We start from the raw sequence: 27876 nt of genomic DNA on the forward strand, positions 1-27876 counted from the left end.
TGATTAGGGAGATGGGGATGGTGTACTAAGGAAAGGAGGTGAAATTGGTTGTTAGGAGGAAAGCAAGAAGAGTGTAGAAAACAAATACATCCTGCTTTAGCAAATTTATTATATTGGCTAAACTTACGACTCCTAAATAAAAACTAGAGTGATGAGAGTTGGGAATTACAAAAGATGGTGAAAGCTTATTCATTGCTTTCAACATACACAAATTGCTGTCTGGACATTTTCTAACTTCCATAGCTTTTTTTTTTCATTTAATTTTTAAAAAATGTTTGGCTGCGCTGGGTTGTCATTGCAGCACTCAGGTTTCCTCTAGCTGTGGTGAGCGGGGGTCTGCTCTCAGGTTGCAGTGTGATGGCTTCTCCTGTTGCAGAGCATGGGCTTTACGGCGTGTGGGCTTCAGTATCTGTGGCTCAACGGCCAGTAGCCCCGTGGCATGTGGAATCTCCCTGGACCAGGGATTGAACCAGGGTCCCCTGCATTGGCAGGTGGATTCTTAACTACTGGACCACCAAGGAAGTCCTCCATAGCTTTTGTCAGGGAGGAAGATGTGAACAATCAGACTGAGGAGAAATGATTGGAGTTTAGCAGTTTCTTTTTAAACCTGTTTTTTTAAAGGGTACATTTTCTTTTAAGAAATATAAAACCATGTTTTGATTTTTATATAGATCAATAACTATTAGAATATTTTATTAATATTCATGATACTATAAATAAGAACTAGTTTATTTGTTGAAGCAAGACTAGATTGAAGTCAGCATGGTGCCTTTGAAGAACTAAAAATCAATGAATCTGTTTAATTATGAGAGGAGATTTTCTTTTGAGCTAAAATGAACTGCCAGCAACTTTTCTAATTTTATACTTCTGATTCCATTTCATTGTACTCTCATTAGTAAGAGTGAACCAGATTCTTGATTATCTTCAGTTTCTATTTATTGATTAATCAATAGTGTTGCCTTCTATATGAAAACGTTAAATTGATTTATCTTTTAGTAAATCAAACAATCTAAAATATAAGCTTTATAATTAGAGTTGCTTGAACTCTTGGTTATGACTTAGCAGCAGGAGCAAGCTTGTTGCATATTTATCATCTTTAGAGAACACAATCTAGGGATCTATGGTCTAGTAATAGAAAGATAGACAATTTCTACAATATATAATTAAGGTAGTGATAGTATATTAATTTTATTAATATATACAATATAATAAGTTGTGTATTATTTATATACTTATATAATTATCTTAAGTACTAAGATAGTTAGATTAATAAGTGTTTCAAGACTCCTGAATACTAATGTGAGCTTTGTTGTTGTCAAGCATTTAGGAAAAAGGAAAGAAGAAAAACACCAACGATTGGCACACAGAGAAGGCTATGTGGAAAATATGGGTCTGAGAAGGAAAAGTAGGATATAGATAAAGGGAGAAGATGGAGAGGATGCTCTTGGTAGTAGGAGCAACTTATGAAGAAAAAACACAAGCAAATTCATAGAGACTGTAATACACATGGTGGATGGGAGAGCAGTGAATGTATCCCCATTGGGGAAATAGTAATAAGATCAGAGAGGCAGTGAAGTAGGAGATAGATCTTGGAGGACTCTAGGTGTCAGGCCAGGGGATTTTAATCTTATTCTTCTGTCTGAGGGACCTATGACTTACATGACATGTTGTTTTATGGAGATTAATGAAGTGACATAGATTAGAAGAGGGAGATACAGAGGAGACTGAAGGTCCATTTAGGAGATTATTTTAATAGCCCAGGCATAGAGTCACATAGAATATACAGTCTGAATGAGAGAGGCTTTGTGAAGGGAGCTTCACGGGGCTTTGGTAACTAGTTAGAGGACAGAATTAACCTGCAGGTTTCCATGACAAGTAGACATGTTGGCAGGCAGATCTACTTAGAGGAGAATTATGAGGTATTTTAGGTTTAGGTGTGTATAGTTGTAAGTAATGGAAGGACATTATGATGGAGTTGGGTTATTTGGAGGTGGAACTCTGGAAAAAGACCAGAACTGAAAGGAGAAATTTAGCAGTTTTTCTGAAGCTGTAGTAGTTGAAGTCATGAGGCTAAATTAGATTGCCAAGAGAGGTATGTTGTCTTATTTTTCACTGAACCTCCAGCACATGCTATGGTTCACTCAGGAGTAGGTGACTTCAGCAATGTGCTTTTTTTTTTTCCTTTTAATTTGCTAAAATTGTTTTCTTCTTTTTTTTTTTAACTTGGCTGTGCCAGTTATTGGGAGTGCAGAGTCTTAGCCACTGGACCCCTGGAAAGTTCCAGTAATGTGCTTTTCTTGAATAGAGAATAGAGTGAGAAAAGTGAAAGGCTCAGGACCAACTTTGAGAGCATCTATTTCCTATTAAGGGGCTGGAAGGTGGAAATAAACCTTGAGGAGGGTTGGTCCACAAGAGAAGCAGAAGAGCGGACTCTCAACAAAAGTCAAAACATTTTAGATGGGGTCATAGACACAAAGTGAAAGTGGAGAGTGAAAAAGTTGGCTTAAAGCTCAGCATTCAGAAAACGAAGATCATGGCATCTGGTCCCATCATGGGAAATAGATGGGGAAACAGTGGAAATAGTGTCAGACTTTATTTTTTTGGGCTCCAAAATCACTGCAGATGGTGACTGCAGCCATGAAATTAAAAGACGCTTACTCCTCGGAAGAAAAGTTATGACCAACCTAGATAGCATATTCAAAAGCAGAGACATTACTTTGCCAACAAAGGTCCATCTAGTCAAGGCTATGGTTTTTCCTGTGGTCATGTATGGATGTGAGAGTTGGACTGTGAAGAAGGCTGAGCGCCGAAGAATTGATGCTTTTGAACTGTGGTGTTGGAGAAGACTCTTGAGAGTCCCTTGGACTGCAAGGAAATCCAACCAGTCCATTCTGAAGGAGATCAGCCCTGGGATTTCTTTGGAAGGACTGATGCTAAAGCTCAAACTCCAGTACTTTGGCCACCTCATGGGAAGAGTTGACTCATTGGAAAAGACTCTGATGCTGGGAGGGATTGGGGGCAGGAGGAGAAGGGGACGACAGAGGATGAGATGGCTGGATGGCATCACTGACTCGATGGACATGAGTTTGAGTGAACTCCAGAAGCTGGTGATGGACAGGGAGGCCTGGCATGCTGTGATTCATGGGGTCACAAAGAGTTGGACACGACTGAGCAACTGAACTGAACCGATAGACACAAATGAATTCAAAGGAAACTGCTGCCTTGACACCACTGCATGATAAAGTTTATCAGTGGAATTAGCCAGAGGGCAGAGGGTGACCTCACTGGCTCTACCAGAAGGTTGCTTCAGGGCTTGATTCAGTGGGACTTTCAAGGGGCAATGAACTTCTCTAGGCTATTACTAAACAGATTAACTTTCCTGACTGCTTTTCACCACTGATTGATCTCTGTCAACTCTCAAAAAACAAACAAACCAAAAAACCTCAGGTAGATTTTCAAGATTTTTAGAAATAACTTGACAATTCTAGGGATTCAGTATAGCCAACAAGTAAACAGAGTGCACAGCTGAAGAAAGTCTATTCTCTTTAAGAGCTCTATGAAACCAAAAGGAAGAAATTGGCTATCTTGTTAATTGGTTTACAAGAAGGAAAATACTTTAAAGTATAATTCTTTTAAGCATCACTCTATGTTGACTTATTCTTATTTTTGTTTCTACTCCCTACATTTGGTACTTAAGTCTTTTTTTCTAGGCAGAATTTATATCCTTTAGTTTTTAAGAATTACATAACATTTATTATCTTTATTTCCTCTGCAAACATGGAATATATCATAAGGATTTCATCTTGCTTACATTTAGTAAAGTTCATATTGTCCTTCTCTTAGCTCATCTGCTGCTGCTAAGTCGTGTCAGTCGTATCTGACTCTGTGCGACCCCATAGACAGCAGCCCACCAGGCTCCTCCGTCCCTGGGATTTTCCAGGCAAAAGTACTGGAGTGCGGTGCCATTGCCTTCTCCAATGCATGAAAGTGAAAAGTGAAAGTGAAGTCGCTCAGTCGTGTCCAACTCTTAGTGATCCCATGGACTGCAGCCTACCAGGCTCCTCCGTCCATGGGATTCTCCAGGCAAAAGTATTGGAGTGGGGTGCCATTGCCTTCTCTGCTTAGCTCATCTACTGCTGGTTTAAATCTCAAGCTCAGCTTCTACTTCCTGGGTAAAATCTTTCCTGGTGCTTTTAGCTAATTTTGGTATTTCCCTTTTCTATCTCTTTGCACTTAATATATTCACTCTATGATTTGTATCTTCCATTAGTAAGATAATATTATTATTCAATACTCAAATTCAGTTTTGAAATCAGTCTGTAATTATAATGTTGCAATTAATATTGCAATAAAATGCAGCGGTTTATTGTAATATCTTATGAAAAAACCCAAAGGAACTTTTTGGCTGACGCAGTATTAGAGAATGCTGTTCTGTATAACACAGATTTATTATATTAGCACAGAATCTTGTCTATAGAATTTCTTACACCCTGAATTATTTTTAGTGGGCTGACTTGGTTTCCACCTTGATGCGTGATACAGAGACTCCCATGGACAGAGAAGCCTGGCGGGCTACAGACATTTTTGTGCTCTCCAGGACAATGCCACTTAACCATTATGTGTGCTTGACCATGCACATGGAAAATACATGTAAAGTAGGAAAAAGGCTTGTGGTAAATAAAACACTTGCAGGTAACTTTATCAAAACGAAGCAGCATATAGTTTAAGGTTCATTTAGTTGATCAGCAAATGAGTTTCACTTATTAGTGGATTAGGCAGCTCTAAACTTAATTTCTTTGAGATTCAAATGAACATTACATGACCGCAGATTTTTATTAGATAACGTTTTAGCATATGCAATTTCGTTTCCACAATTAATGTGACTTCCCTTGTATGTAATTCAAATATAACAGGAGTGACTTGCTGTGTGGGTTTCTAGGCTAGTTCACTGCTTTAAAAAAATGGTGCTATTTAGTTGCCTTTATCAAAAATATACTTTCTGCTTGAGTGGGAGTTTTGGTAAAGCATCTGTATTTTTTCCCTTGTTAGCAATGATGTGCCTTTGCAAACAGTTGGATGAGTCTATGGATGTAATTTTCAATTTAAGGAAGGGAAGCTAATGAAATCAGAGGTCTGATTAAAAAGGTTACTATCTATGACATCAAAAGTCCAATCAATTTTATGTCCAATTTAGATGATATTTTAAAATTATTTTGCCTATTTGAAAACTTACATGCACAAATAGTTTTATTGTATAGCTGAAGTTCAGCTAAAATTAGGAAGACAGATTTCAAGATAAATCTTTCTTGGTGAACCTTGGGGCTTGAAGATACTGTAGGAAGCGAGTTGAATTCCCTCATGTTAAAATGAAGAAATGTGATTCTGGAAACTGTTATTCTAGAAGATCTTTTGGGTTATTTTCATGTTTTAAACTATTTGAATCTGTGTTTCAGGTTTAATAAAGTAAAATCTGTCTTTGATGCTCTCTTTTCTTCTGTTCTTCATCCTTATCCTGCATGACCAGAAACCTCATGTAGCTGCCATTTTCTGTGGTGCCTCCTCCAGACTTTTTCTGCTCTCCCAAACTTTGCCAGGTGGAACACAATTCTTCTGTTCTGCTATGAATGTATGTTTGTTGCTCAGTTGTGTCCGACTCTTTGTCCATGGACTGTAGCCTGCCAGGCTCCTCTGTCCATGGGATTGTCCAGGCAAGAATACTGGAGTGGGTTGCCATGCCCTTCTCTAGGGGATCTTCCTGACCCAGGGATCGAACCCAGGTGTCCGGCATTGCAAGCAAATTCTTTACCATTTGAGCTTCCTGGGAAGCCCCTTCTACTATGGGTAACCCATCTGGAAATCCTGGAAAGACAGTATCTAAATCAAAGGAATGAACGTTTGATAGTGGGAATTTTATATATTACACGAAAATAATGAGAGAGCTGAGTTTTTTTGTCTTCAAAACTCAATAGCTATTTTCTATTCCACTTAAATATGAAGTTGACTTAGGCTTGCCCAGGCTGAACCTTCCGCTAAATTATAGTACGATTTGAATGGACGTTACTATTTGTGTATTTAATTGCTGTAAAGAAACTCAGGAGACCTCATTCTGAAACAACCATTGTTCTTTTTTTCTGGGCTATTCTGCTGAACTCAGTTATTTCAATGATAACATTATTGTCTTGGTCACTAATGCTTGAAACTTGAAGTAATTTTTGAGTATTCCATTTCTCAAGCTCTGCATCCAAATGGTCTTGGGTGATTTCTTTCTCTAGAGAACAAACCTGTTGAAAGTTGAAATTTTTTTAAGCCCACAGCAGTGTAGCAGTGCTAATATGTAGTGGATGTTCAGTAGATAGTTACTGAAAACAGTAAATGTTCGTTATAACAGAAAGGATAATTGTCATTAATGCGTAGGGGGTGATTTAAATATGGTGTTTAAGATCATCATAAGTAAGTAACTGAAGGAAGTCTTGTGTGATGTTTAGTTTCTATTTGATTGTTCTTTCCTGAAATCTAAGTACATTGTTGTTCTACTGTTCTATTCATAACTTCCAAGGCCTGCCTGGACCTGTTGCAGAAAATAATGCAAGGAAAGGGTTCAAAACTTCATCAGCTAATGTGTTTCCCCAACTCAGTGTGCAGTAGAATGGCTTGTCATCCGGGAAGGTGAAATAATGGAAGAATTATTCAATACCATTTTAATATTGTGAATGTAAACCAAACCATTTGAAAAGGAAAAATTTGAGTATGTGCTAATACACAGGTTACCTTTGGTTCTGAAGCAAATTTTATTTTAGCAATATATGTATGAATAACCATCCTGATACTAAATTCTGTCACCTCTAAGTTAAAAAAACTAAAAACTTTGCAAAAGTTATCTCAGCAAAAGCTAGAAAAGATGAGAATAAATGATGCAAATTTGGCATAATAATTTTTGTTAAACTTAAGGCATTACTAAGCATTCAAAAGTGTAAAATAAAGCTAAAATCTCCTTGATAGCTAGAGGAGATCTATCTTAATGATATTCCAACTTGGCTGCCCGATAGAATCACTTGGAGATTTTTAAAGAATCCCAAAGCCTCAGGCTGTACTCCATATCAATTAAATCAGAATATCTAGGGGTAGGAGCTAGGCATCTGTATTTTTAAAAAGATATTCAGGTGATTCCAAGTACAGCAGGTTGAAAACTCCTGCCATTGAATAAGGGGGATGAGTAACACATCATGGCAGCTGAAATAAGTCATATACTGTAGAAATGGAAGGACGAGTCTCACCTTTATATGTTCTGAGTTTATAGTGAAATGAAGTGTTAGTCACTCAGTTGTGTTCGACTCTTTGCGACCCCATGACTGTAGCCCACCAGGCTCCTGTATCAATGGGATTCTCCAGGCAAGAATACTGGAGTGGTTTGCCATTCTCTTCTCCAGGGGAACTTCCCGACCCAGGGATCGAACCCATGTCTCTTATGTCTCCTGCGTTGGCAGGTGGGTTCTTTACCACTAGCACCACTTAAATACTCACTGAATTGAACTGAACTAGTCTTATTAAATCATGTTGTTATGAGACATCAAGGTGTTTAACCATCTGTTTCCACAGTCCTTGTATTATCATTTCACATACCTCTTCAGCATCAAAGATACTACAATAGCCAATGCACCTCCTATTATCTGTATTCCATCTCAGTTCATCACTGGCGAGGTTTGTAATAATCATACCACTCCAGCATGCCTGGAGCCAAATATATCCATATTCTGCTACCACCAGAGATAAGATTTTTATTCCAGCCAGTAGGTTTGTAACCTACTCCCCAAATCCCATTTTAGAGTCTGCTTCCTTAAACATTCCTGATACAAACTGTCTTAGACTGAGCTTCTTAGAAATAGAGTCTGCGATAGGGAGTTTCATGCAGAAGGTTTACTGGGGAGTTTTGTTGAGAGATACACCCATAAGGGAGTGAGAAAGAGGATTGGGGAGAGGGAGAGGAGGGCCAGTGATCTGGTTGTTGCTGAGGCCTCTGCCCTATCTTATGGGAGCTCTGGAGATGAGATGGCTCTTCAGAGTTGTTGCTCATTGAGGCAGGAGGGCCAGGTTTTTTTCCTTCACACCAGCCAGTCAATGATTGCAGGCCACCCTTTGGGCAAGGAATAACTTCTTAAAAATAAAGTTGATTAACATGATTTAATAAATAAATCAACATATTTAATGATAAGAAAGGCACTTTTGAGCACTTACTATATCCAGTAAATTCAGCTAGGATCCACATCTGGCAGTCTGATTCCAAGGCCTTAGGTACATGTCTTACCCACCTTTTTATAGATAAAGATTTTTTTAAATTAGAGAAGTTGAGAAACTGCTCTAGGTTTCTAGTCAGCTAGAGGGCTGGGAGTCAATTTCATGATGCTTAATTTCATAGCTTATTTCTTAACTACTCTGCTGCACTGCCTTCCTCTAACAACTGCTGGGTAGGCCCTAGACAAGATGCTTTAAAACAAGATTATTAATTGTGATCTCACTAACAACCCTATGAGGTCGCTGTTGTTCCTTTCAGGAAACTGGAAGTTTGAGACGTTAAACCAGTTGCCCAAGGTTACATGCATATTGTAAAGTTGCAGTTTATACCCAGGTCCGACTCCAAAGCCCATTATTTTTTTTTAATTTATTTTAAAAAAATTTAAAAATACTTTAATACATTTAAAAAAGATTACCTTCTATTTACAGTTATTACAAAACATTGGCTAGATTCCCTGTGTTGTACAATACATCCTTGAGCCTGTCTTACACCCAGTGGTTTGTGCCCCCAACTCCCCCACCCTTGTATTGCCTCTTCCCCCCACCTCACTCGTCTGCTGCATTTTTCTGTGTATTCACTAGTTTGTTGTATTTTTCAGATTCCACATATACGTTACATCATACAGTGCTTGTCTTTATCTGCCCTCCAAGTCTACCCATGTTGCTGCAAGTAGCAAAGTTCTGCTTCTTTTTTTTTTAATAAGTGAGTAATATTCCAGTGTGTGTGTGTGTGTGTGTGATATCTTCTTTATCCATTCGTCAGTTGATGGACACTTAAGTGGCTTCCATATCTTGGCAATTGTAAATAATGCTGCTTTGAACATTGGGGTGCATGTTATCTCTTCAAATTAATGTTTTTGATTTTTTTTTTAATATAGCCAGGAGCAGAATTTCTGGGTCATATGGTAGTTATATTTTTAGTTTTTTGAGAAACCTCCATATTGTTTTCCACAGTGGCTGTATCAATTTACATTCCCACCAACAGTGTACAAGTGTTCCCTTTTTTCCACATCCCCATCAACATTTATTTGTGTTCTTTTTGATGATAGCCATTCTGATAGGTGTGAAATGATAACTCACTGTAGTTTCGATTTGCATTTCCCTGACGATGAGCTATGTTGAACATCTTTTCGTATACCTGTTGGCCATCTGTATTCTCTCTTTGAAAAAATTTCTACTCAGAGTAGAAATTTCTACTCAGTTCTTCTCAAAGCTCATATTCTTAAACATTATGTTGTGTAGGAGGGAAAGATGTGACAAAACAATAGCATTAGTGAAAAAGACTGCTTGGCTGTTAATAGTTCAGCATGAAGCAGAGACGTGATGGCGCTACCACTAAGGCAAATGCCACCTGAGGCTGTGTTCCAGATACACAGTTTTCAGAGCAAAGTAACAGTCCACTCTATTCCATCATGGCAGAGCACACTTGGAGCATTGTGTGGGAGGCTGGGCTCCAGCCTTTAAAAGAGGATTACTGACGCACCTGAAACTCATTCAGATGTGAGTGATGACATGTCTGAGTAACATGTCTGTGGGAAGAACTGAAAAGCTAAGAATGGTTAGCTCTCTTCCTAAAGAGGAGGCTCAGGGAAGGCTCAATAGCTAGTATTTGAAGTGTCTTCCTGTGGTGGAAAATTAGATAAAATCTGTACGGTTCCAGAGGGAAAAACTAGGCTTTTCAGATAGAGAATAAAGAGTTGCCTGTAGCTTCTCAAGGAGAGGGACTGCCTGGCATTTGGGGCTTTTTAGAAAAGAAATGGGCTTCCTCATAAGAGAAAACTTCTTTTTCACTGACGAAGAACCTGACTGACCACTTACCATGAGTGTTAAAGACATATTCTGGGTGTAATGGTTCTTAAATTTAGTGGGTATAAGAATCACCCAGGGGAACATGTTAAATATTGATTCCCAGACCTGCCTTTAGAGGTATTGATTCAGTGGATCTGGGATAAAGTCCTAGAATCTGCATTTTTAACAAGCAGCTCAGTGGATCCAAATCAGGTGATCGGTGACCTACCCTTTGAGAACTAGTAAGACTAGATATACTTTGAGGTCTTTTCCATTGATTTTACAGTGAAAAATGTGTGGAGTCAACACAATGACTGTTCAAAGAAAGTTGTGTTTAATTTTAGAAAAGATCCAAGACAAAATGCTTTAATATGTTGACAGTTTTGAGAGATAAAATGAGAGACAAAAATACTGGAATGTAGGCTCTTAGGATTTGGAAGGAGAAGGATTGATTCTTATTTATGTCATAAAAGATAGGACTTAAACAGCAAAACAGAAGATAGAAATCCACGTTGAAAATCTTTAAACACTTTACGTAATGAATATCCTCTACATATGCCAAGGAGCAATTTGATGGGGACCTGGAAAGAGCTGTCAATTATCCTAAAGGGCAGCACCTGTGTAAGGTAAAAAACCTATCCGGCCTCGGGACCCAGGTTTATATATAAACTGCAGCCTGGAACTGACAAACCAGGTGTGGTGAGAGTGGCTTCTGACTCTGGCCCCCTTCCTGTTGGGCTAAAGATCTTTTGCTGGCAAGTATAATAAAATATATTTGATTAATCTTAACTTTTGAATGTGCAACCTGAGAGCCACAATTTTAGGGATGACTGTATCCTGAAATGTTTTTGCTCTTTGTAACTATGTTTTCAAACAGTAGTGCTTGGTGTAACTTACTCTCCTGGATCTGGACTTTAAAAACATTTAATTTGCATAATCATTTGTTAAGTATATTACAGTATTTAAAATTTTTTTTTCTTTGAGAATCATTAAAGGTCAGTTGAGGAATTGGTTTGCTTGGCTGTTTTGTTGATACTATTGATATGCTTTTTTAAGTTCATTAAGGATTAGCAAGTGACTTCTGTTTTAAATTTAAGGTACGTGTATAAAATTTCCAAATGGTAATTACATGTTGATAATAAGTTAGACTCTTGCTTCTGTTTAATTTCTTCTTGCTTCCTTTCAATGGTTTCAGACCTCCTTGTAGGCTCTTCTTGAATCATGAGAGATGAAATAGCAACAACAGTCTTCTTTGTGACAAGATTAGTGAAAAAACATGATAAACTGAATAAAGAGCAAATAGAAGACTTTGCAGAAAAGCTGATGACAATCTTGTTTGAAACATACAGAAGTCACTGGCACTCTGACCACCCTTCTAAAGGGCAAGCCTTCAGGTGAGAGCTAGGATGTGGTAGGCATAGCAAAGGGCAGTAACAAGCCAGCAGCTACCACCTGCAATGACTGTTGGCCGCCTATAAATAATGAAAATTTATTTGTTTGAACTTGGGCTTGAAAAAAGGAGAGTAGTAGATTATAGCACAATTTGAAAACTATAGAGCAAACCTCCTTGTGCGAGGTGGATTAAACAGTTTCTAACTTGAGTTTACTGTGAAGGATATACAGAGAACCTTTAGTCTCCCCAGCTGGCTCTCGTGGTAAAGAATCCACCTGCCAGTGCAGGAGACGCAAGAGACGAGGGTTTGATCCCTGGGTCAGGAAGATCCCCTGGAGTAGGAAATGTCAACCCACTCCAGTATTCTTGCCTGGGAAATCCCTTGGACAGAGGAGCATGGTGGCTACAATCCATGGAGCCGCAAAGAGTTGAACATGAGTGAGCACATTTGGTGAACTAATTGTGTGATTTAGTAATGGAATCCATATTGTGTAAAAATTTGATATTTCACTCTTACTGTAAAACTTCTGAGGGGTGGTGAAGCAGTTGAAGGAAGACGGGAGTGAGGTGGGAGCTGTGTGTATTGGAGACCCTTGCCAGCTGCTTGATTCTCCAACTATCACCACGTCGTTTCCCTTTTCTTGTTTCTAAAGGTGTATCAGGATAAACAATAATCAGAATAAAGATCCTATTCTAGAAAGGGCTTGTGCTGAAAGTAACGTGGATTTTTCTCACCTGGGACTTCCAAAGGAGATGACCATATGGGTAGATCCCTTTGAAGTGTGCTGCCGGTGAGTAATCTTATTGGAGCTAGTTTGTGTGGTCTGTGACCCTTGGGAACCTTAGGTTATTCAGTCTATGCATCTTTGTGAAAGGTGATGCTACCAATCCCTGGATTAGCAATGAGGGCACAAGCCCGTTAAGACTAGACACAAGCTATATCAGACAACACAGACTTCATTTTAGGGTGGATGGGGTGGGAAGCACAAAGATTTTTCCATAGTATTTGAAATTTGACCTTAAACTTGACTTTAAACATGGCATCCTATTTCCAATTGCATAAAGTCCAAGCATTTTAGGCAGTATCAAGGGGAAAGAGGAATTATCTGTCATCAGCAAGTCAGTCCATTAGTTGAATCAAAAAAAGTTTGTCTTTTCCTTAGCTAATTCCTAGAAAGCTTTTATAGAACCCTTGACCTCCACCAAGTATGACAGTATAGTAGCAGAAGGTCATAATGTCTCTCAATTTGCTTTGCTGACAAGCCATTTCAATTTTTTTCTTAAACTATAGTTGGTTTACAAAATTATATTAGTTTCAGGTATACATCATAGTAATTCAAAGTTTTTTTTACAGATTATACCCCCATTTAAATTTATTGTAAAACATTGGCTATATTCCCTGTGTTGTACAGTATATTCTTATATTTTATACATAGTAGTCTGTACCTACCCCTACCTTGCCCCTTCTCACTTCCCTCTTTTCTACTGGTAACCAATAGTTTTCTGTATCCGTTTAGTCAGTTTTTTTGCTATATACATATATTTTATTTTTTTAGATTCTACCTATAAATAATATCATCAGTATTTGACTTTTCTCTGATTTATTTCACTAACCACAATATTCTCTGGGTCTTTCCATGTTGCTGCAAATGGCAGAATTTCATTCTTTTTTATGGCTGAGTAGTACTCTAGTGTGTACGTACATATACCACATCTTCTTTATCCATTCACCTATTGATGGACATCTGTGTTACTTCCAAGTCTTGGCTATTGTAAACAGTGCTTCTCTGAATACTGGGGTACATGTATCTTTTCAAATTAATGATTTTATTTTTCCTGGATATATACCCAGGAGTTGAGTTGCTGGATCATATGGTAATCCTACTTTTAGTTTGAGGAATCTCCATATTCCATAGTGGCTGCACCAAATTATATTCCCACCAATAGTGTACAAGGGGTCCTTTTTCTCCATGTTCTCACTAACATTTGATATTTGTAGACATTTTAATGATAGCCATTCTGACAAGTGTGAGGTAATATCTCACTGTTTTGATTTGCATTTCTTTAAATAATATAAAATATTGAGCATCTCTTTATGTGCCCGTGAGCTATTTGTATGTCTTGTTTGGAAAAATGTCTATTCAGATCCATTTTTAGGTTGGAAATTAAATTTTTTTGATATTAAAATTTGAAATCAATTTTGAATTAAAATTTGAAATGAAAAATTTTTGATATTAAGTTGTATGAGCTGTCTATATATTGTGGATAGTAACCCCTTATCAGTTATACTTGCAAATATTTTCTTCCATTCAGTAGGTAATCTTTTTGTTGATGGTTTCCATTGCTGTGCCAAAGCTTTTAACGTTAATTTGTTTTTGTTTTCTTTGCCTTAGGAGACATCCAGAAAATATTGCTACAATTTATATCAGAGTTCTGCCTATGCTATCTTCTGAAGAGTTTTTATGATTTGCAGTCTTACATATAGGTTTATGATCCATTTTGAGTTTATTTCTGTAATAGCATGAGAAACTCCTTCTAATTTCATTCTTTACAAGTAGCTGCTGTATTTTCCCAGCACCACTTATTGAAGACTCTCTTTTCCCTATTGGATAGTCATGCCTCCTTGTTATAGATTAATTAACCATAGATTCATGGGTTTATTTCTGGGCTCTCTATTCTCTTCTATTGATTTGCATCTCTGTTCATCAATGATCAGTTCAGTCACTGAGTCATGTCTGACTCTTTGCAACTCCTTGAATTGCAGCAGGCCAGGCCTCCCTGTCCATCACCAACTCCCGGAGTTCACTCAGACTCACGTCCATCGAGTCAGTGATGCCATCCAGCCATCTCATCCTCTGTCGTCCCCTTCTCCTCCTGCCCCCAATCCCTCCCAGCATCAGGGTCTTTTCCAATGAGTCAACTCTTGGCATGAGGTGGCTAAAGTATTGGAGTTTCAGCCTCAGCATCAGCCCTTTCAATGAACACCCAGGACTGGTCTCCTTCAGGATGGACTGGTTGGATCTCCTTGCAGTCCAAGGGACTCTCAAGAGTCTTCTCCAACACCACAGTTCAAACGCATCAATTCTTCGATGCTCAGCTTTCTTCACAGTCCAATTCTCACATCCATACATGACCACTGGAAAAACCATAGCCTTGACTAGATGGATCTTTGTTGGCAAAGTAATATCTCTGCTTTTGAATATGCTATCTAGGTTGGTCATAATTTTCCTTCAATGATACTGACCCTGTGTTTTTTTTTCTGTGATATCTTTGTCTGATTTTGGTATCAGGGTGATGTGGCCTCATAAAATGAGTTTGGAAGTGTTCCTTCCTCTGAAAATTTTTGGAAATAATTTGAGAAGAATAGATGTTCACTCTTCTCTAAATGTTTGTTAGAACTCACCTATAAAGCTGTCTGGTTCTGGAATTTTGTTTCTTGGGAGTATTTTTTGCATTAGTGATTCAATTTCATTACTTGTAATTGATCTGTTCATATTTTCTATTTCCTTCTGGTTCAGTATTAGGAGACTGTACGTTTCTATGAATTTGTTTCTTCTAGGTTGTCCGTTTTATTTGCATATAGATTACTATAGTCATGGTAATCTCTCTTTACAATCTTTGTAATTTGGTATTGTTGTTAACTTTTTATTTCTGATTTTATAGATTTAGGCTGTCTCCTTTTCTGTTGATGAATTTGGCTAAAGGTTTATCAATTTTATTTATCTTTTCAAGGAACCAGCTCTTAGTTTCATTTTTTTTTAAAAAACTGTTTTTGTTTCTGTTTCATTTCTGCTCTGATATTTATATTTCTTTCCTTCTACTAACTTTGGGCTTTGTTTTTCTTAAAGTTCCTTTAGGTGTAAGGTTATGTTGCTTGAGATTTTTCTTATTTCCTGAGGTAGGCTTGTATCACTATAAATTTCTCCCTTAGGACTACTTTTTCTGCATCACATAGATTTTTGGATCATTGTGTTTTTGTTTCCATTTGTCTATAGGTATTTTTTGAATTTTCTCTTTGATTTCTTCAGTGATCCATTGGTTGTTTAGAAGTATATTGTTTAGCCTTCATGTATTTGTGTTTTTTGCAGTTTTCTTATAGCAACTTCTAGTTTCATAGCATTGTGATCAAAAGAGATGCTCAATATGATTTCAATCTTCTTAAATGTACTGAGAACTGATTTGTGGCCTAGCATGTAGTCTGTCCCAGAGAATGTTCCACATGCTCTTGAACATGTATTCTGTGGCTTTTGGATGGTAGGCCTGTAGATATCTATTAAGTCCATTTGATCTCTTATGTCAATTAAGGCTAGTGTTTCTTTCTTGATTTTTTTGTCTGTATGATCTGTTCATTGATAAAGTGGGGTGTTAAAGTCTTCTACTATTATTGTGTTACTGTCAATTTCTCCCTTTATCTCTGTTAATATTAGCTTACATATTTAGATGCTCCTATGTTGGGTGCATATATATTTATAATTGTTAGTTTCTTGGATTGATCCTTGATCATTACATAATGTCCTCCTTTGTCTGTTGTTACAGTTTTTTTTTTTTAGAGCCATTTTATTGAGACAACTAAAAACAATTAGATGTTCAGAAGCAGTGTACAATAAAAGAGAAATCAAACTGTTACTTTATCATGTATTCCCTCTTCTTTCTAACTAAAGCAAAACAAACAAACAAACAAACAAAAAAACCAGCTTTCTGCTTTTAAGGGAAAAGTCAGAAAAATAGGCCAATATATTTTCCCTCTTCATAATAACATAAACAGCTACAAGAAATCTAATTGTAATAAGAGAAATTGGATGTTGGCTTACACATATTCATTAAAAAGACAACAGATCATCACATTATAAGAGCATAACTCCACCTGCCTTTAGCTGATACTCTTGTGTTCTCATTCATAGGTATCACCAAGTAGGATAGTCTTTGTTTAAAGTCTACTTTGTCTTAGAGTCTACTTTTTCTGGTGTAAATATTGCCACCGTGGCTTTCTTTTCATTTCTATTTACATGGTATATTTCTTTATATCCTCTCACTTTCAGTCTATATGTCTTTAGATCTAAAGTGAGTTTCTTATAGATAGCATATATATGCGTATTATTTTTGTATCTTCATTCTGTCTTTAGAACACTTACTCCTGTTACAGTCAAAGTAATTATTGCTTGGTATGTACTTACAGTCATTTTATCAATTGTTTTGGTGTTTTTGTAATTCATTTTGTTCTTTTGCTCTCTTTCCTTGTTATTTAACTATCTTCAAATTATGTTTGGATGATGTTTACACTTCATTCTCTTTTTTGTGTGTATCTATGATATATTTTGATTTCTGGTTACCATGAGGTTTTTATATAGCAATATGTATTTTATATGTATTTTTGTTGTTTAGTCTCTGAGTCGTGTCTGTTTCTTTGTGACCCTATGGACTGCTGCAAACCAGGCCTCCTTATTTCCTTCACCATCTCCTGGAATTTGCCCAAGTTCATGTCCAAGGTCAGGTTTGTGAATTGGTGCTGCTATCCAACCATCTCATCCTCTGCCACCCTCTTCTCCTTTAGTTTTCAATTTTTCCCAGCATCAGAGTATTTTCCAATGAGTCAGCTGTTTGCATCAGGTGGCCAAAAAGTATTGGAGCTTCAGCTTCATCATCAGTCCTTCCAATGAATAGTCAGGATTGATTTCCTTTAGGGTTGACTGGTTTGATCTCCTTGGTGTCCAAGGGATTCTCAAGAGTCTTCTCCAACACCACAGTTCAAAAGTATCAATTCTTTGGTGCTCAGCCTTCCTGTGGTCCAACTCTCACATCCATACATGACTACTGGAAAAACCATAGATTTGATTATACAGAACTTTGTTGGCAAAGTGATGTCTTTGCTTTTTAATATGCTGTTTAGATTTGTCTTAGCCTTGCTTCCAAGACGGAGAAGGCAATGGCACCCCACTCCAGTACTCTTGCTTGGAAAATCCCATGGACGGAGGAGCCTGGTAGGCTACCGTCCATGGGGTCGCTAAGAGTTGGACACAACTGAGCGACTTCACTTTCACTTTTCACTTTCATGCATTGGAGAAGGAAATGGAACCCACTCCAGTGTTCTTGCCTGGAGAATCCCAGGGACGGGGGAGCCTGGTGGGCTGCCATCTATGGGGTCGCACAGAGTCGGACACGACTGAAGTGACTTAGCATAGCATTGCTTCCAAGAAGCAAGCATCTTCTGTTTTCATGGCTACAGTCACCATCTGCAGTGATTTCAGAACCCAAGAAGAGAAAATCCATCACTGCTCCCACTTTTTCCCCTTCTGTATGCCATGAAGTGATGGGACCAGATGCCATACTCTTTGTTTTTTAATGTTGAGTTTTAAGCCAGCTTTTTCACTCTCCTCCTCACCCTCATCAAGAGCCTCTCTAGATCCTCTTCACTTTCTGCTGTTAGGGTGGTATCATCTGCATATCTGAGGTTGTTTATTTCTCCCAGCAATCTTGATTCCAGCTTGTAACTCATCCAGCCCAGCATTTCACATGATGTACCCTGCATATAATTTAAATAAACAGGGTGACAATATACAGCCTTGTCGTACTCCTTTCCCGATTTAGAACCAGTCAGTTGTTCCATGTGAGGTTCTAACTGTTGTTTCTTGACCTGCAACAGGTTTCTCAGGATACAGGTAAGTTGATCTGGTATTCCCATCTCTTTAAGAATATTCCAGTTTGTTGTGATCCACACAAAGACTTTAGCATAGTCAATGAAACAGAAGTAGATGTTTTTCTGGAATTCCATTGCTTTTTAAAAAAAGTGTGTGTGTATAAATGTGATTATTTAAGTTGCTGATCTCTTTAATTTTAAATGCATTTTAACAATCCTTCACTTTTACTCCTCCTCTCATGCTTACTGTTTTTGAAATCATATTTTACATCTAATTGTTTCATGTATCCTTTAATTAGTTACTGCAGGTCTAGGCAATTTTACTACTTTTGTCTTTTAGTCTTCCTATTAGGTTTGTATGTGGTTCATCTTGCTGCTTTTAGTGTATATTTTCCTTTAACCAATAAGCTTTTTCCTTTTGTAATTTTCATGTTTCTAGTTGTGGTTTTCCTTTTTCACTTAGAGAATCCCTTTTAACATTTCTTGCAAAACTGGTTTGGTGGTGCTGAACTCTTTCAGCTTTTGCTTGTCTGTAAAACTTTTGATCTCTTTTTCAAATGTGATAGTAAACTTTGCCATGTGGTGTATTCTTGGCCATAATTTCTCCATTTCATCACTTTAAATATATTACATGATACTCTTCTGGCCTGCAGTTTCTGCTGAAAAATCTGCTGATAGCCTTACGGGGATTCCCTTACATGCAACTTGTTGCGTTTCTCTTGCTTTTAATATTTTCTGTCTTTTCCATTTTAATAACAATGGATCTTGGTGTGGTCCTCCTTGGGTCGATTCTATTTGAGACTCTCTGTGCTTCCTGGACCTGGATGTCTGTTTCGTCTCCCAAGTAGGGAAGTTTTCAGCTATTATGTCTTCAAATACGTTCTCTGACCCTTTTCTTCTCTAATGCAAATGTTAGTGTGCTTGGTGGTGTTCCAGAGATCTCTTAAAGTATCCTAATTTCTTTTTATTCCTTTTTTCTGTTCAGGTTCAGTGATTTCTATTACTCTGTCTTTCAGCTTACTGATCTGTTCCTCTGTATCACCCAACCTACTGTTGAGTCCCTCTAGTATATTTTCATTTCAGTTACTGTATTCTCCTGCTCTGTTTGATTCTTCTGTATATCTTCTAACTCTTAACTTTTCACTATTTTCCTCCATTCTTCTTCCAAGTTCTTATGTTTATCTTTATGATCTTTACCTTAAACTTTTTATTGGGTAGATTGCCTTTTCCCACTTACCTTCTGGGGTTTTATCCTGTTCCTTCATTTGGAACATGTTTCTTTGTTCCCTCATTTGTGGCCTAATTTGTTTTTATTTCTATGTACCTGGTTGGTTGGTAGTATTTCCTGACTTTGGAGAAGTAGCCTTTTGTAGGAGACATCCAGGGCATCGCAGCAGTGCTCTCCCCTCTGGTCACCAGTGCTGTATGCTCTAGGGGTGGCCCCTATGTGGGCCCTTATGCTGTGGTGGGATGACTACTGTGGGTGGTCTGGTAGGTGTGGCTGGCCCCCGGTCTGGTTGGTTGCCAGGCCCTGCCTTGTATGGAGCTGCCAGCTGGTGGTTTGCAGGGCTGGGTTGAGGCAGTTGTCTGTGGAACCCTGAGGAAGGGGCTCCCGGGGCTAGTGCTGGCTCACTGATGGGCAGAGCTGGGTTCTGGGGCTGGGGGGTGGAGGTGGTAGAGATGCAGGGCTGAGGTTTCTAATTTTAATGTCAGCCTGCTGGTGGGTGGGGTTGCTTTCTGGTACAACTGGTTGTGGGTTCTGGAGTGTCCCACAGCTGGTGCTGGCTCATTGGTGAGTAAGGCTGGATCCCACAGTGGCTGGCTGAGGAGGTTCAAGATGTCCTAGAGCTGGTATTGCCCTGCTAGTGGGTGGGGGATGGTCGAGAGGGTGCTGGGGCTTAGTGTTGGTTCACTGGTGGGCAGAGTTGTGTCTTGGGATCTCTGGCTGCAGGGCCTGGGGGTCACAAAGCCAGTGTTAGCCCACTGAGGGTGGGATTGTGTCTTGGGGCTGCTGGATGAGGGTCCCAAGGTATGCCAGAAGTGGTGTCCACCTGTTGGTGGGCAGGATTAAGGCCCAAGGGATGCTGGGGCTGGTGCCCACCCTCTGAAGAGTGTAGCCAGATCCTAGGGCTAGTGCTGACCTACTGTCAGGCAGAACCAGGGCCTGAGTTCTCTTGCTACAAGGGACTCAGAACTGGTGGCAGGCTGTTGATGGGGGTTTAGGAGGTACGGATGGGGGGCCCAGCGTGCCCTGGGGCTAGTGCTAGCTCATTTGGTGGGTGGAGCTATGTCTTGAGATTTCTGGGTGCAGGACCCTGGGGGTCCTGGATTTAGCTGCTGCAGGTCTGCTGGTGGGTGGGGCAGCACCCTGAGATAGCCAGCTACAGGGTCCAGGGTGTTCCAAAGCTTGATTTGGCCCATTGGTGGGTGGGGTAGATATCTGATTGGCTGACTGAGGGATCCAAGGTGTCTCAGAGCCAGGGTGGGGCCTGGGCCCAGGAGATCCTGGAGCTGGTGTTAGCCTGCTGGTGGGTGCGCTTGGTCCTGTCATGGTAGGCTGTAGGCCTGTGGTGGTCCTAGAGCTGGTGTCTGCCCATTGGTGGGTAAGGCCAGGGCCCAGAGGTCTTGATGTCCACTGGTGTGTGAAGTTGGCCCTCAAGTTAGTGCTGGTTCATTGTCAGGTGGGCCCAGGGGTCAGGAGGTCTTGAGGTTGGTTCCAGAACACTGGTAGGCAGAGCTGGGTCCTAGGTCTCTGCTTGCAGGGCCCTGGGGGTCCTGGGATTAGTGCTGGTGCCCTGGTGTGTGGGGCCAGGTGCTGCGCCCTCTGGTGGACAGTGTAGTATTCTGGGGTGGCTGTGGGCTCCAGTCTTTGGGCATTATGCCTGACAGTAGGTGGGACTGTTTCCCCACCTGGCCAGGTGTTTGGGCTGAGGCTCAGCACTGATGCTGATGGGCTAGTGGCAGGTCTGGGTCCTGGGTCTAGTCAGCTAGAGGGAGGACTTCAAAGCGGCCCTCACCAGCACCAGTGTTCGTATGGTGGAACGAGCGCCTCGGAATGGCCGATGCCAGTTTCCTGTGGCCCCAGGGTGAGCTCCACGGCCTCCTGCCTCTGCGGGAGGCTCTCCAAGATCAGCAGGTGGGTCTGATGCAGGTTCCTTTCAAACTGCTGCCTCTGCCCTGGGCCCCAGAGCATGTGAAATTTTGTGTGGGCCTTTTGAGAGCGGTGTCTCTGTTTCCCACAGCCATCTGGCTCTCCAGAAAGTAAGCACCCTGGCCTTCAAAGCCAAACATTCTGGGGGCTTGTCTTCCTGGGGTTGGCTCTCTGGTCTGGGGAGTGTGATGTGGGGCTCACCCACTGAATGCTCTTTGGGAGAACCGCTGTCATTATCCCCCTGTTTGTGTGTTGCCCACCTGCAGGGATGCGTCTGGACTGTACTCCACTCCTCTTACCTGTCTCTTTGTGGTTCCTTCTTTATCACTTTAATTGTAGAAGATCTTTTCTGCTAGATTTCAGTCTGTCATCAATAACTGCTGTCTAAATAGTTGTAATCTTGGTGTGCTCAGGAGAGAAGGTAAGCTCAGGGTCTTGCTACTAATTCTTGGCCTAATTCTCACAATTTGTTGTTGTTGTTTTCAAGTAACTCTTCTTGTAAGTTACTGAGCTGTTTCCAGAAAAGATTAGAAATAAAAACCTGTGAGAATTTGAGTCCCTAATGAATGCATTATTTTCCTTTCTTTCTTAGGTATGGTGAGAAAAATCATCCATTTACAATTGCTTCTTTCAAAGGCAGATGGGAGGAATGGAAATTATCCCAACAAATCAGTGATGCTGTTAATAGAGCCACGTTAGACTACTCCTCCGGCGCTTCCTCTGATGAAGACAGTTGTAACAAAGAACCTCAGATAATTCCTAAAGTCAGCAATCCAAAGAGTATTTATCAGGTAAAGTGTTTCCATTTCTCCTCTGTAGTTTTTCCTTCTTTTAAAATATAATTGTATTTATTTATTTGTGTTGGGTCTTTGTTGCCGCGCAGGTTTTTCTCTAGTGCTGGGAGTGGTGCGCGGGCTTCTCACTGCGGTGACTCCTCTTGTTTTGGAGCACACTCTCGAGAGTGTTTGGGCTTCAGTAGCTGCACACATGGGCTCAGTAGTTGCGGCTCCCAGGCTCTAGAGCACAGGCTCAGTAGTTGTGATGCAGGGGCTTAGCTTCCCCCAGGCACCTGGAATCTTCTTAGACCAGGGATCATACGGGTGTCTCCTGCACTGCAGGCAGATTCTTCACCCCTGAGCCACCAGGGAAGCCCACTTTTTAGAATTAAAATAGGGAAAAAAAAAAAAAAAGAGTACACTCACTGTAAAAGCAAAGAAACAAAATAATTGGAAAACATGGAAAAACAAATTATGAAGATTTAAATCACAATAATGATATTCTGGCAAAACTTTTCTTTTTTTTTTAATTTTATTTTAAAACTTTACATAATTGTATTAGTTTTGCCAAATATCAAAATGAATCCGCCACAGGTATACATGTGTTCCCCATCCTGAACCCTCCTCCCTCCTCCCTCCCCATACCATCCCTCTGGGTCATCTCAGTTCACCAGCCCCAAGCATCCAGCATCGTGCATCGAACCTGGACTGGCAACTCATTTCTTACATGATATTTTACATGTTTAAATGTCATTCTCTCAAATCTTCCCACCCTCTCCCTCTCCCACAGAGTCCATAAGACTGTTCTATACATCAGTGTCTCTTTTGCTGCAAAACTTTTCTATTTTTTTCTTCTTTCTCTCTTTTTATTCCCTCAACTTGGCTGAGTGCTCAGGATATACACCATCTTTTCTAGTCGAATTTCTCCATATAGTATTTGAACATATGTAAATTTTCTTTCGGGCTTCACTCGTGGTTCAGACGGTAAAGGATCTGCCTGCAATGAAACAGACCTGGCTTCAGTCCCTGGGTTGGGAGGATCCCCTGGAGGAGGGCATGGCAACCCACTCTAGTATTCTTGCCTGGAGAATCCCCACGGACAGAGGAGCCTGGCAGGCTATAGTCATAGGTCGCAAAGTGTCAGACATGACTGAGCGACTAAGCACAACACAACACAAACTTCCTTTCACCTAAATTCTTTCAGAATTAGATATTAAAATTAGTAGTTTTTGACAATGGAAAATAACATACCACCTGTAGAACATTTGGAATATTAAGCGATGATCAAAGAGCTGTGACTCCACCACCAGAGCAGTTTTCAAAAAAAAAAAACCCAACAAACATTTTTTATTTTTTAAGTCACAATCATGATCATAGGAGGATATGCATATCTATATATTGGAAATAGGTTTCATGACATACTAGGCACAATGCCTCAAATCTTTGATAAATTAAATTAACATCAACCATTTAAATTGATTTTATGACCCACTAATGGTGACAACTTACAGTTGAAAAAACACTGATTTAGGGAGAATCTCTGACACTTTGTATGTAATTTGTTTTCTTAACCACTTATGTGTGGACATGTTAAAGCAATTTAACTATTTAACACTTTAAACCACTTGCTTCCCTTATAGTTTATTTAGCTAACAAATTATTGGCAGACATCTAGGTTGCTTTCACATTGTTGTGGTATTAAAAAAGCTAATTTTTACAGAGATGTCTGAATCGTAAGTTGTTTCTTGATTTGGTTCTCAGACATGGAATTATTAGGTCATTGAGTATGGGTATTTTACAAGTTAACCCATGGCAAAGTACTTTCTGAAAAGATGTCTTTATTTGTAGTCTCACTAGCTCTATGTGAAAGTGTTTGTTTTATCATTTTCCCTAAGATTGGATATTCTCCTTGAACAATAGCATTTTATTAATTATGTTGTTCTGTCGCTCAGTCATGTCTGATTCCTTGCAACCCCATGGACTGAAGCATGCCAACCTTCCCTGCCCTTCACTATTTCCCTGAGTTTGGTCAAACTCATGTCTGTTGAGTCGGTGATGCCATCCAACCATCTCATCCTCTGTCATCCCCTTCTCCTCCTGTCTTCAATCTTTCCCAGCATCAGGGTCTTTTCCAATGAGTCAGTTCTTTGCATTAGGTGGCCACAAGTATTGGAGCTTTAGCTTCAGCATCTGTCCTTCCAGTGAATATTCGGGGGTTGATTTCCTTTAGGATTGACTGGTTGGATCTCCCCGCAGTCCAAGGGACTCTCGAGTCTTCTCCAGCACCACCGTTTGAAGGCATCAATTCTTTGGCGCTCAGTTGTTTTTATTGTCCAGCTCTCACATCCATACATGACTACATGAAAAAAACATAGCTTTGACTATTACAATATTGATTATATTACTAATTAAATTAAACATTAAAACAAAAACTCCATGTACCTAAATGTTGTAGGTACTATCTAATGAATTTTTTCTTCACCCATTTATCATTTGAGGTCCTAATGTGTTGTTATAGGCTTTTCAAGGGTTAGGAATATTTTTGGGGCTTCCCAGCTGGCGCTAGTGGTAAAGAACCCAACTGCTAATTAAGGAGACATAAGAAAGTGCTAATGCAGGGGACATAAGAGACACAGGTTCAACCCCTCTAACCCCTGGTCATATTACTGGCAATTTTTTTTTTCCCCTAGCTTGTTTAGTTTTCTAAATTATATATATTGTTTGTATTTAGTTCTATCAGAGAAGGCAATGGCACCCCACTCCAGTACTCTTGCCTGGAAAATCCCAGGACAGAGGAGCCTGGTAGGCTGAAGTCCATGGGGTTGCTAGGAGTCGGACATGGCTGAGCGACTTCACTTTCACTTTTCACTTTCATGCACTGGAGAAGGAAATGGCAACTCACTCCAGTGTTCTTGCCTGGAGAATCCCAGGGACGGGGAGCCTGGTGGGCTGCCATTTATGGGGTTGCACAGAGTCGGACACGACTGAAGTGACTTAGCATAGCATAGCATTTAGTTCTATATGTGAAAGTGAAAGTCTTTCAGTCATGTCTGACTCTTTGCAACTCCATAGTCCATGGAATTATCCAGGCCAGAATACTGGAGTGGGTAGCCTTTCCCTTCTCCAGGGGATCTTCCCAACCCAGGGATCGAACCCAGGTCTCCCACATTGCAGGCAGATTCTTTACCAGCTAAGCTACAAGGGAAGTCCAGGAATACTGGAGTGGGTAGCCTATCCCTTCTCTAGGGAATCTTCCCAAGCCAGGAATTGAACCAGGGTCTTCTGCGTTGCAGGCAAATTCTTTACCTACTGAGCTAGGTGGGAAGCCTCTATAAATATATAAGTTTTAAATGATGTAGTGAAATATTTGCCCTTAATTCTATTCTGATCCTTAGAAAGATCATCTTCATCTAAGGATCAGATCTGTAGTCAGCTATATTCTTTCAGAGCAATGTCCTTCCAAAGTGTGGTCTGCAAAACATTTGTATTGGCCATCTGGAATGTTTAAGATGGGTGTTTCTACACCTCAGCCCCAGAGATTGTGATTAAACAGTTTGGATTGAGTGAGGTGGGGGTTGGATAGGTGAGAATACAGAATATATACTAATCTGAATACATGTGTTTTTAAAAGTTTTAGTTGGAGTAAAGAATTTTGTTAAAAGACATGAAGTGACTTATTTCATAACCTCCATCAAGTCAATTTTCCAAAGATGATAATTAACTTGATTTCTGTATGTTTGTATTTGCTATGCTTTTAAAAGTTTTAATACCTGTGAGTTATGCATTTATAGTTAATCCTTAAAGCTGGCTTATTAGATGATTAGCAAATCATCATGGTCCTTTTTATTTTCTCCCCAGGTTGAAAACTTGAAACAGCCCTTTCAATCTTGGTTCCGAATTCCCCGAAAAAAGAATATGAGGGATGGCCGGATGGGCCTCCTAGGAAATGCTTATCATGCGTTGCATAAGACCCCTAAAGGCCACAGGCCTACTGCTGGGCACCGGGTGGACAGGTACCACTGGGTCAACACACACTGATATGCAGCGGCTGGGCCCTCATGGGCGAGAGCTCAGTGGAGCCACTTTTATATTCTCTGAAATGAAAATGAGTCTAAGCTGGAGAGGCCCAGGAAACAGAAAAAATAACTGCATTAGGGACTAGGGTACATGATGGTGAATCCTCTCATGCAGATCGACTATGTTCTTAACTGTACTTTTAATTGTTTAATTTTACTTGAAATTTTATGTAACACTAATGAATGTACCCTATAAGGTAATAGAATGAAGATACTGACCTGTCATAAGAGTCAATGAATTATCAAAAGTAACAGTTTAAATAAATGTGCTGTGTTTTTAATACCTTCCTAGTTGAGTCTGTTGCAAGAAAGTTTTTTAAAGTTCTTGTTTTTCATTAGCCATTAAAAAAAAAGTAGACCTTCATTTAGGGAAGAGTGATCCTCACAATATGTGAATAGTATTCTGGTTCTACTCTTTTATCTGCCATAACTCTTCTGTTTCATAAGGTCAATTAGAGCATCTTTGAAAATTACATTTTAAAATACAAAACTCCCTTTAAAACATTTGGTTTATTACTAAGCCTCTTAGTAGCCTTAGTTATGGCATTTTGTGAGTGCTATAAATGAGTGCTCTCATTATGAAGAATTCAAGTGAAGCAGGAAATACAAATACCAAGGAAATAAAAATCCCTCCCACCAACCAGAAATTACCATTGTTAACATTAAATGATGACCATCTTTCCAGTCATTCTTAATATACATATAAATGTAAGAATTGATATACAGACAATTTAACAAGAAAACTATACTACATGAGCTATTTGTTAGATATTTGGATTTAATTTTACTTGATCTTAGAAAAACAACGAAACCTAAAGTGAAACTGAAGCTGTTGAAATATTCATATGATTGTCTACCACAAAGTATTTTATTTTTTGAAAGATTTCTATTATGGTTTTAAAAAAAACACCAGAAGGCCAGAATAGTCTTTAAAACTTCGAAAAAAATATTGTATTGCTTATTTGTTGCTATGAAAGCTGCAGAAATTAGCATTCTTCATTTTTTCCTTGCCCCTTATTTTCCATGTCACTTTAAAAATTGAGGTATAATTGACATATAATATTATTAGTTTCATTTGTACAACATGATTTACTATTTATATACATTGTGAAATGACTATCACAATAAGTCTAGTTAACTGTCAGCCTAAGTACTTTTTTTTTTTTCTTGTAATGGGAACTTTTTTTACTCTTGGCAGCTTTCAAATATGACACTTTTTAATGTCAAGATTTAACCTTTATGTTCTCTCCTGGAATAATTATTCTCCACAGGTGTTTTTGCTTAGTTGTATATTTCAACTGATTCAATAAATGCTCATCAGTCTTTTCTATATGTGAAATCTCTTTTGATTCATCTTTGATTAACTGCATTTTATTGTTAAGCAACTTTTTCACAGGTGACTCATAGGTGTTCTATTTGGGGGGTTATTTATGCCTGAGACTCTTTGTTCTTTTATACTTGAAGGACAACTTGTCTGAGTATTAAAATCTTAGGTCATGGACTTCCTTGATGGTACAGTGGATAGGAGTCTGCCTGCCAATGCATGGGGCATGGATTTGATCCCTGGTCCCGGAAGATCCCACATGCTGCAGACCAACTAAGTCTGTGCACCACCATCACTGAGCCTGTGCTCTGGAGCCCGTGTGCTTCAGCTACTGAAGCCTGTGTGTCTAGAGCCTGTGCTCTGCAACAAAAGTCACCACAATGAGAAGCCCATGAAGTGCAAGCAAGAATAGCTCCCACTTGCCACAACTAAAGAAAGCCCACAT

General features: G+C 39.4%; 1 protein-coding gene across 1 annotated transcript; it reads left to right on the plus strand.

Moving 5' to 3' along the window:
* The first annotated feature begins 8885 nt into the window (after positions 1 to 8885).
* On the plus strand, positions 8886 to 27266 carry BTG4 (BTG anti-proliferation factor 4). The gene is made up of 5 exons (XM_070383215.1): positions 8886 to 8992; positions 11273 to 11471; positions 12124 to 12261; positions 21848 to 22046; positions 25890 to 27266. The coding sequence occupies exons 2-5, from the start codon at positions 11299 to 11301 to the stop codon at positions 26067 to 26069; spliced, it is 690 nt and encodes a 229-aa protein (XP_070239316.1). The 5' UTR covers positions 8886 to 8992; positions 11273 to 11298; the 3' UTR covers positions 26070 to 27266.
* Positions 27267 to 27876: the final 610 nt, after the last annotated feature.

Source organism: Bos mutus, chromosome 15 (assembly GCF_027580195.1).
Source record: "Bos mutus isolate GX-2022 chromosome 15, NWIPB_WYAK_1.1, whole genome shotgun sequence".
NCBI lineage: Eukaryota > Metazoa > Chordata > Mammalia > Artiodactyla > Bovidae > Bos > Bos mutus.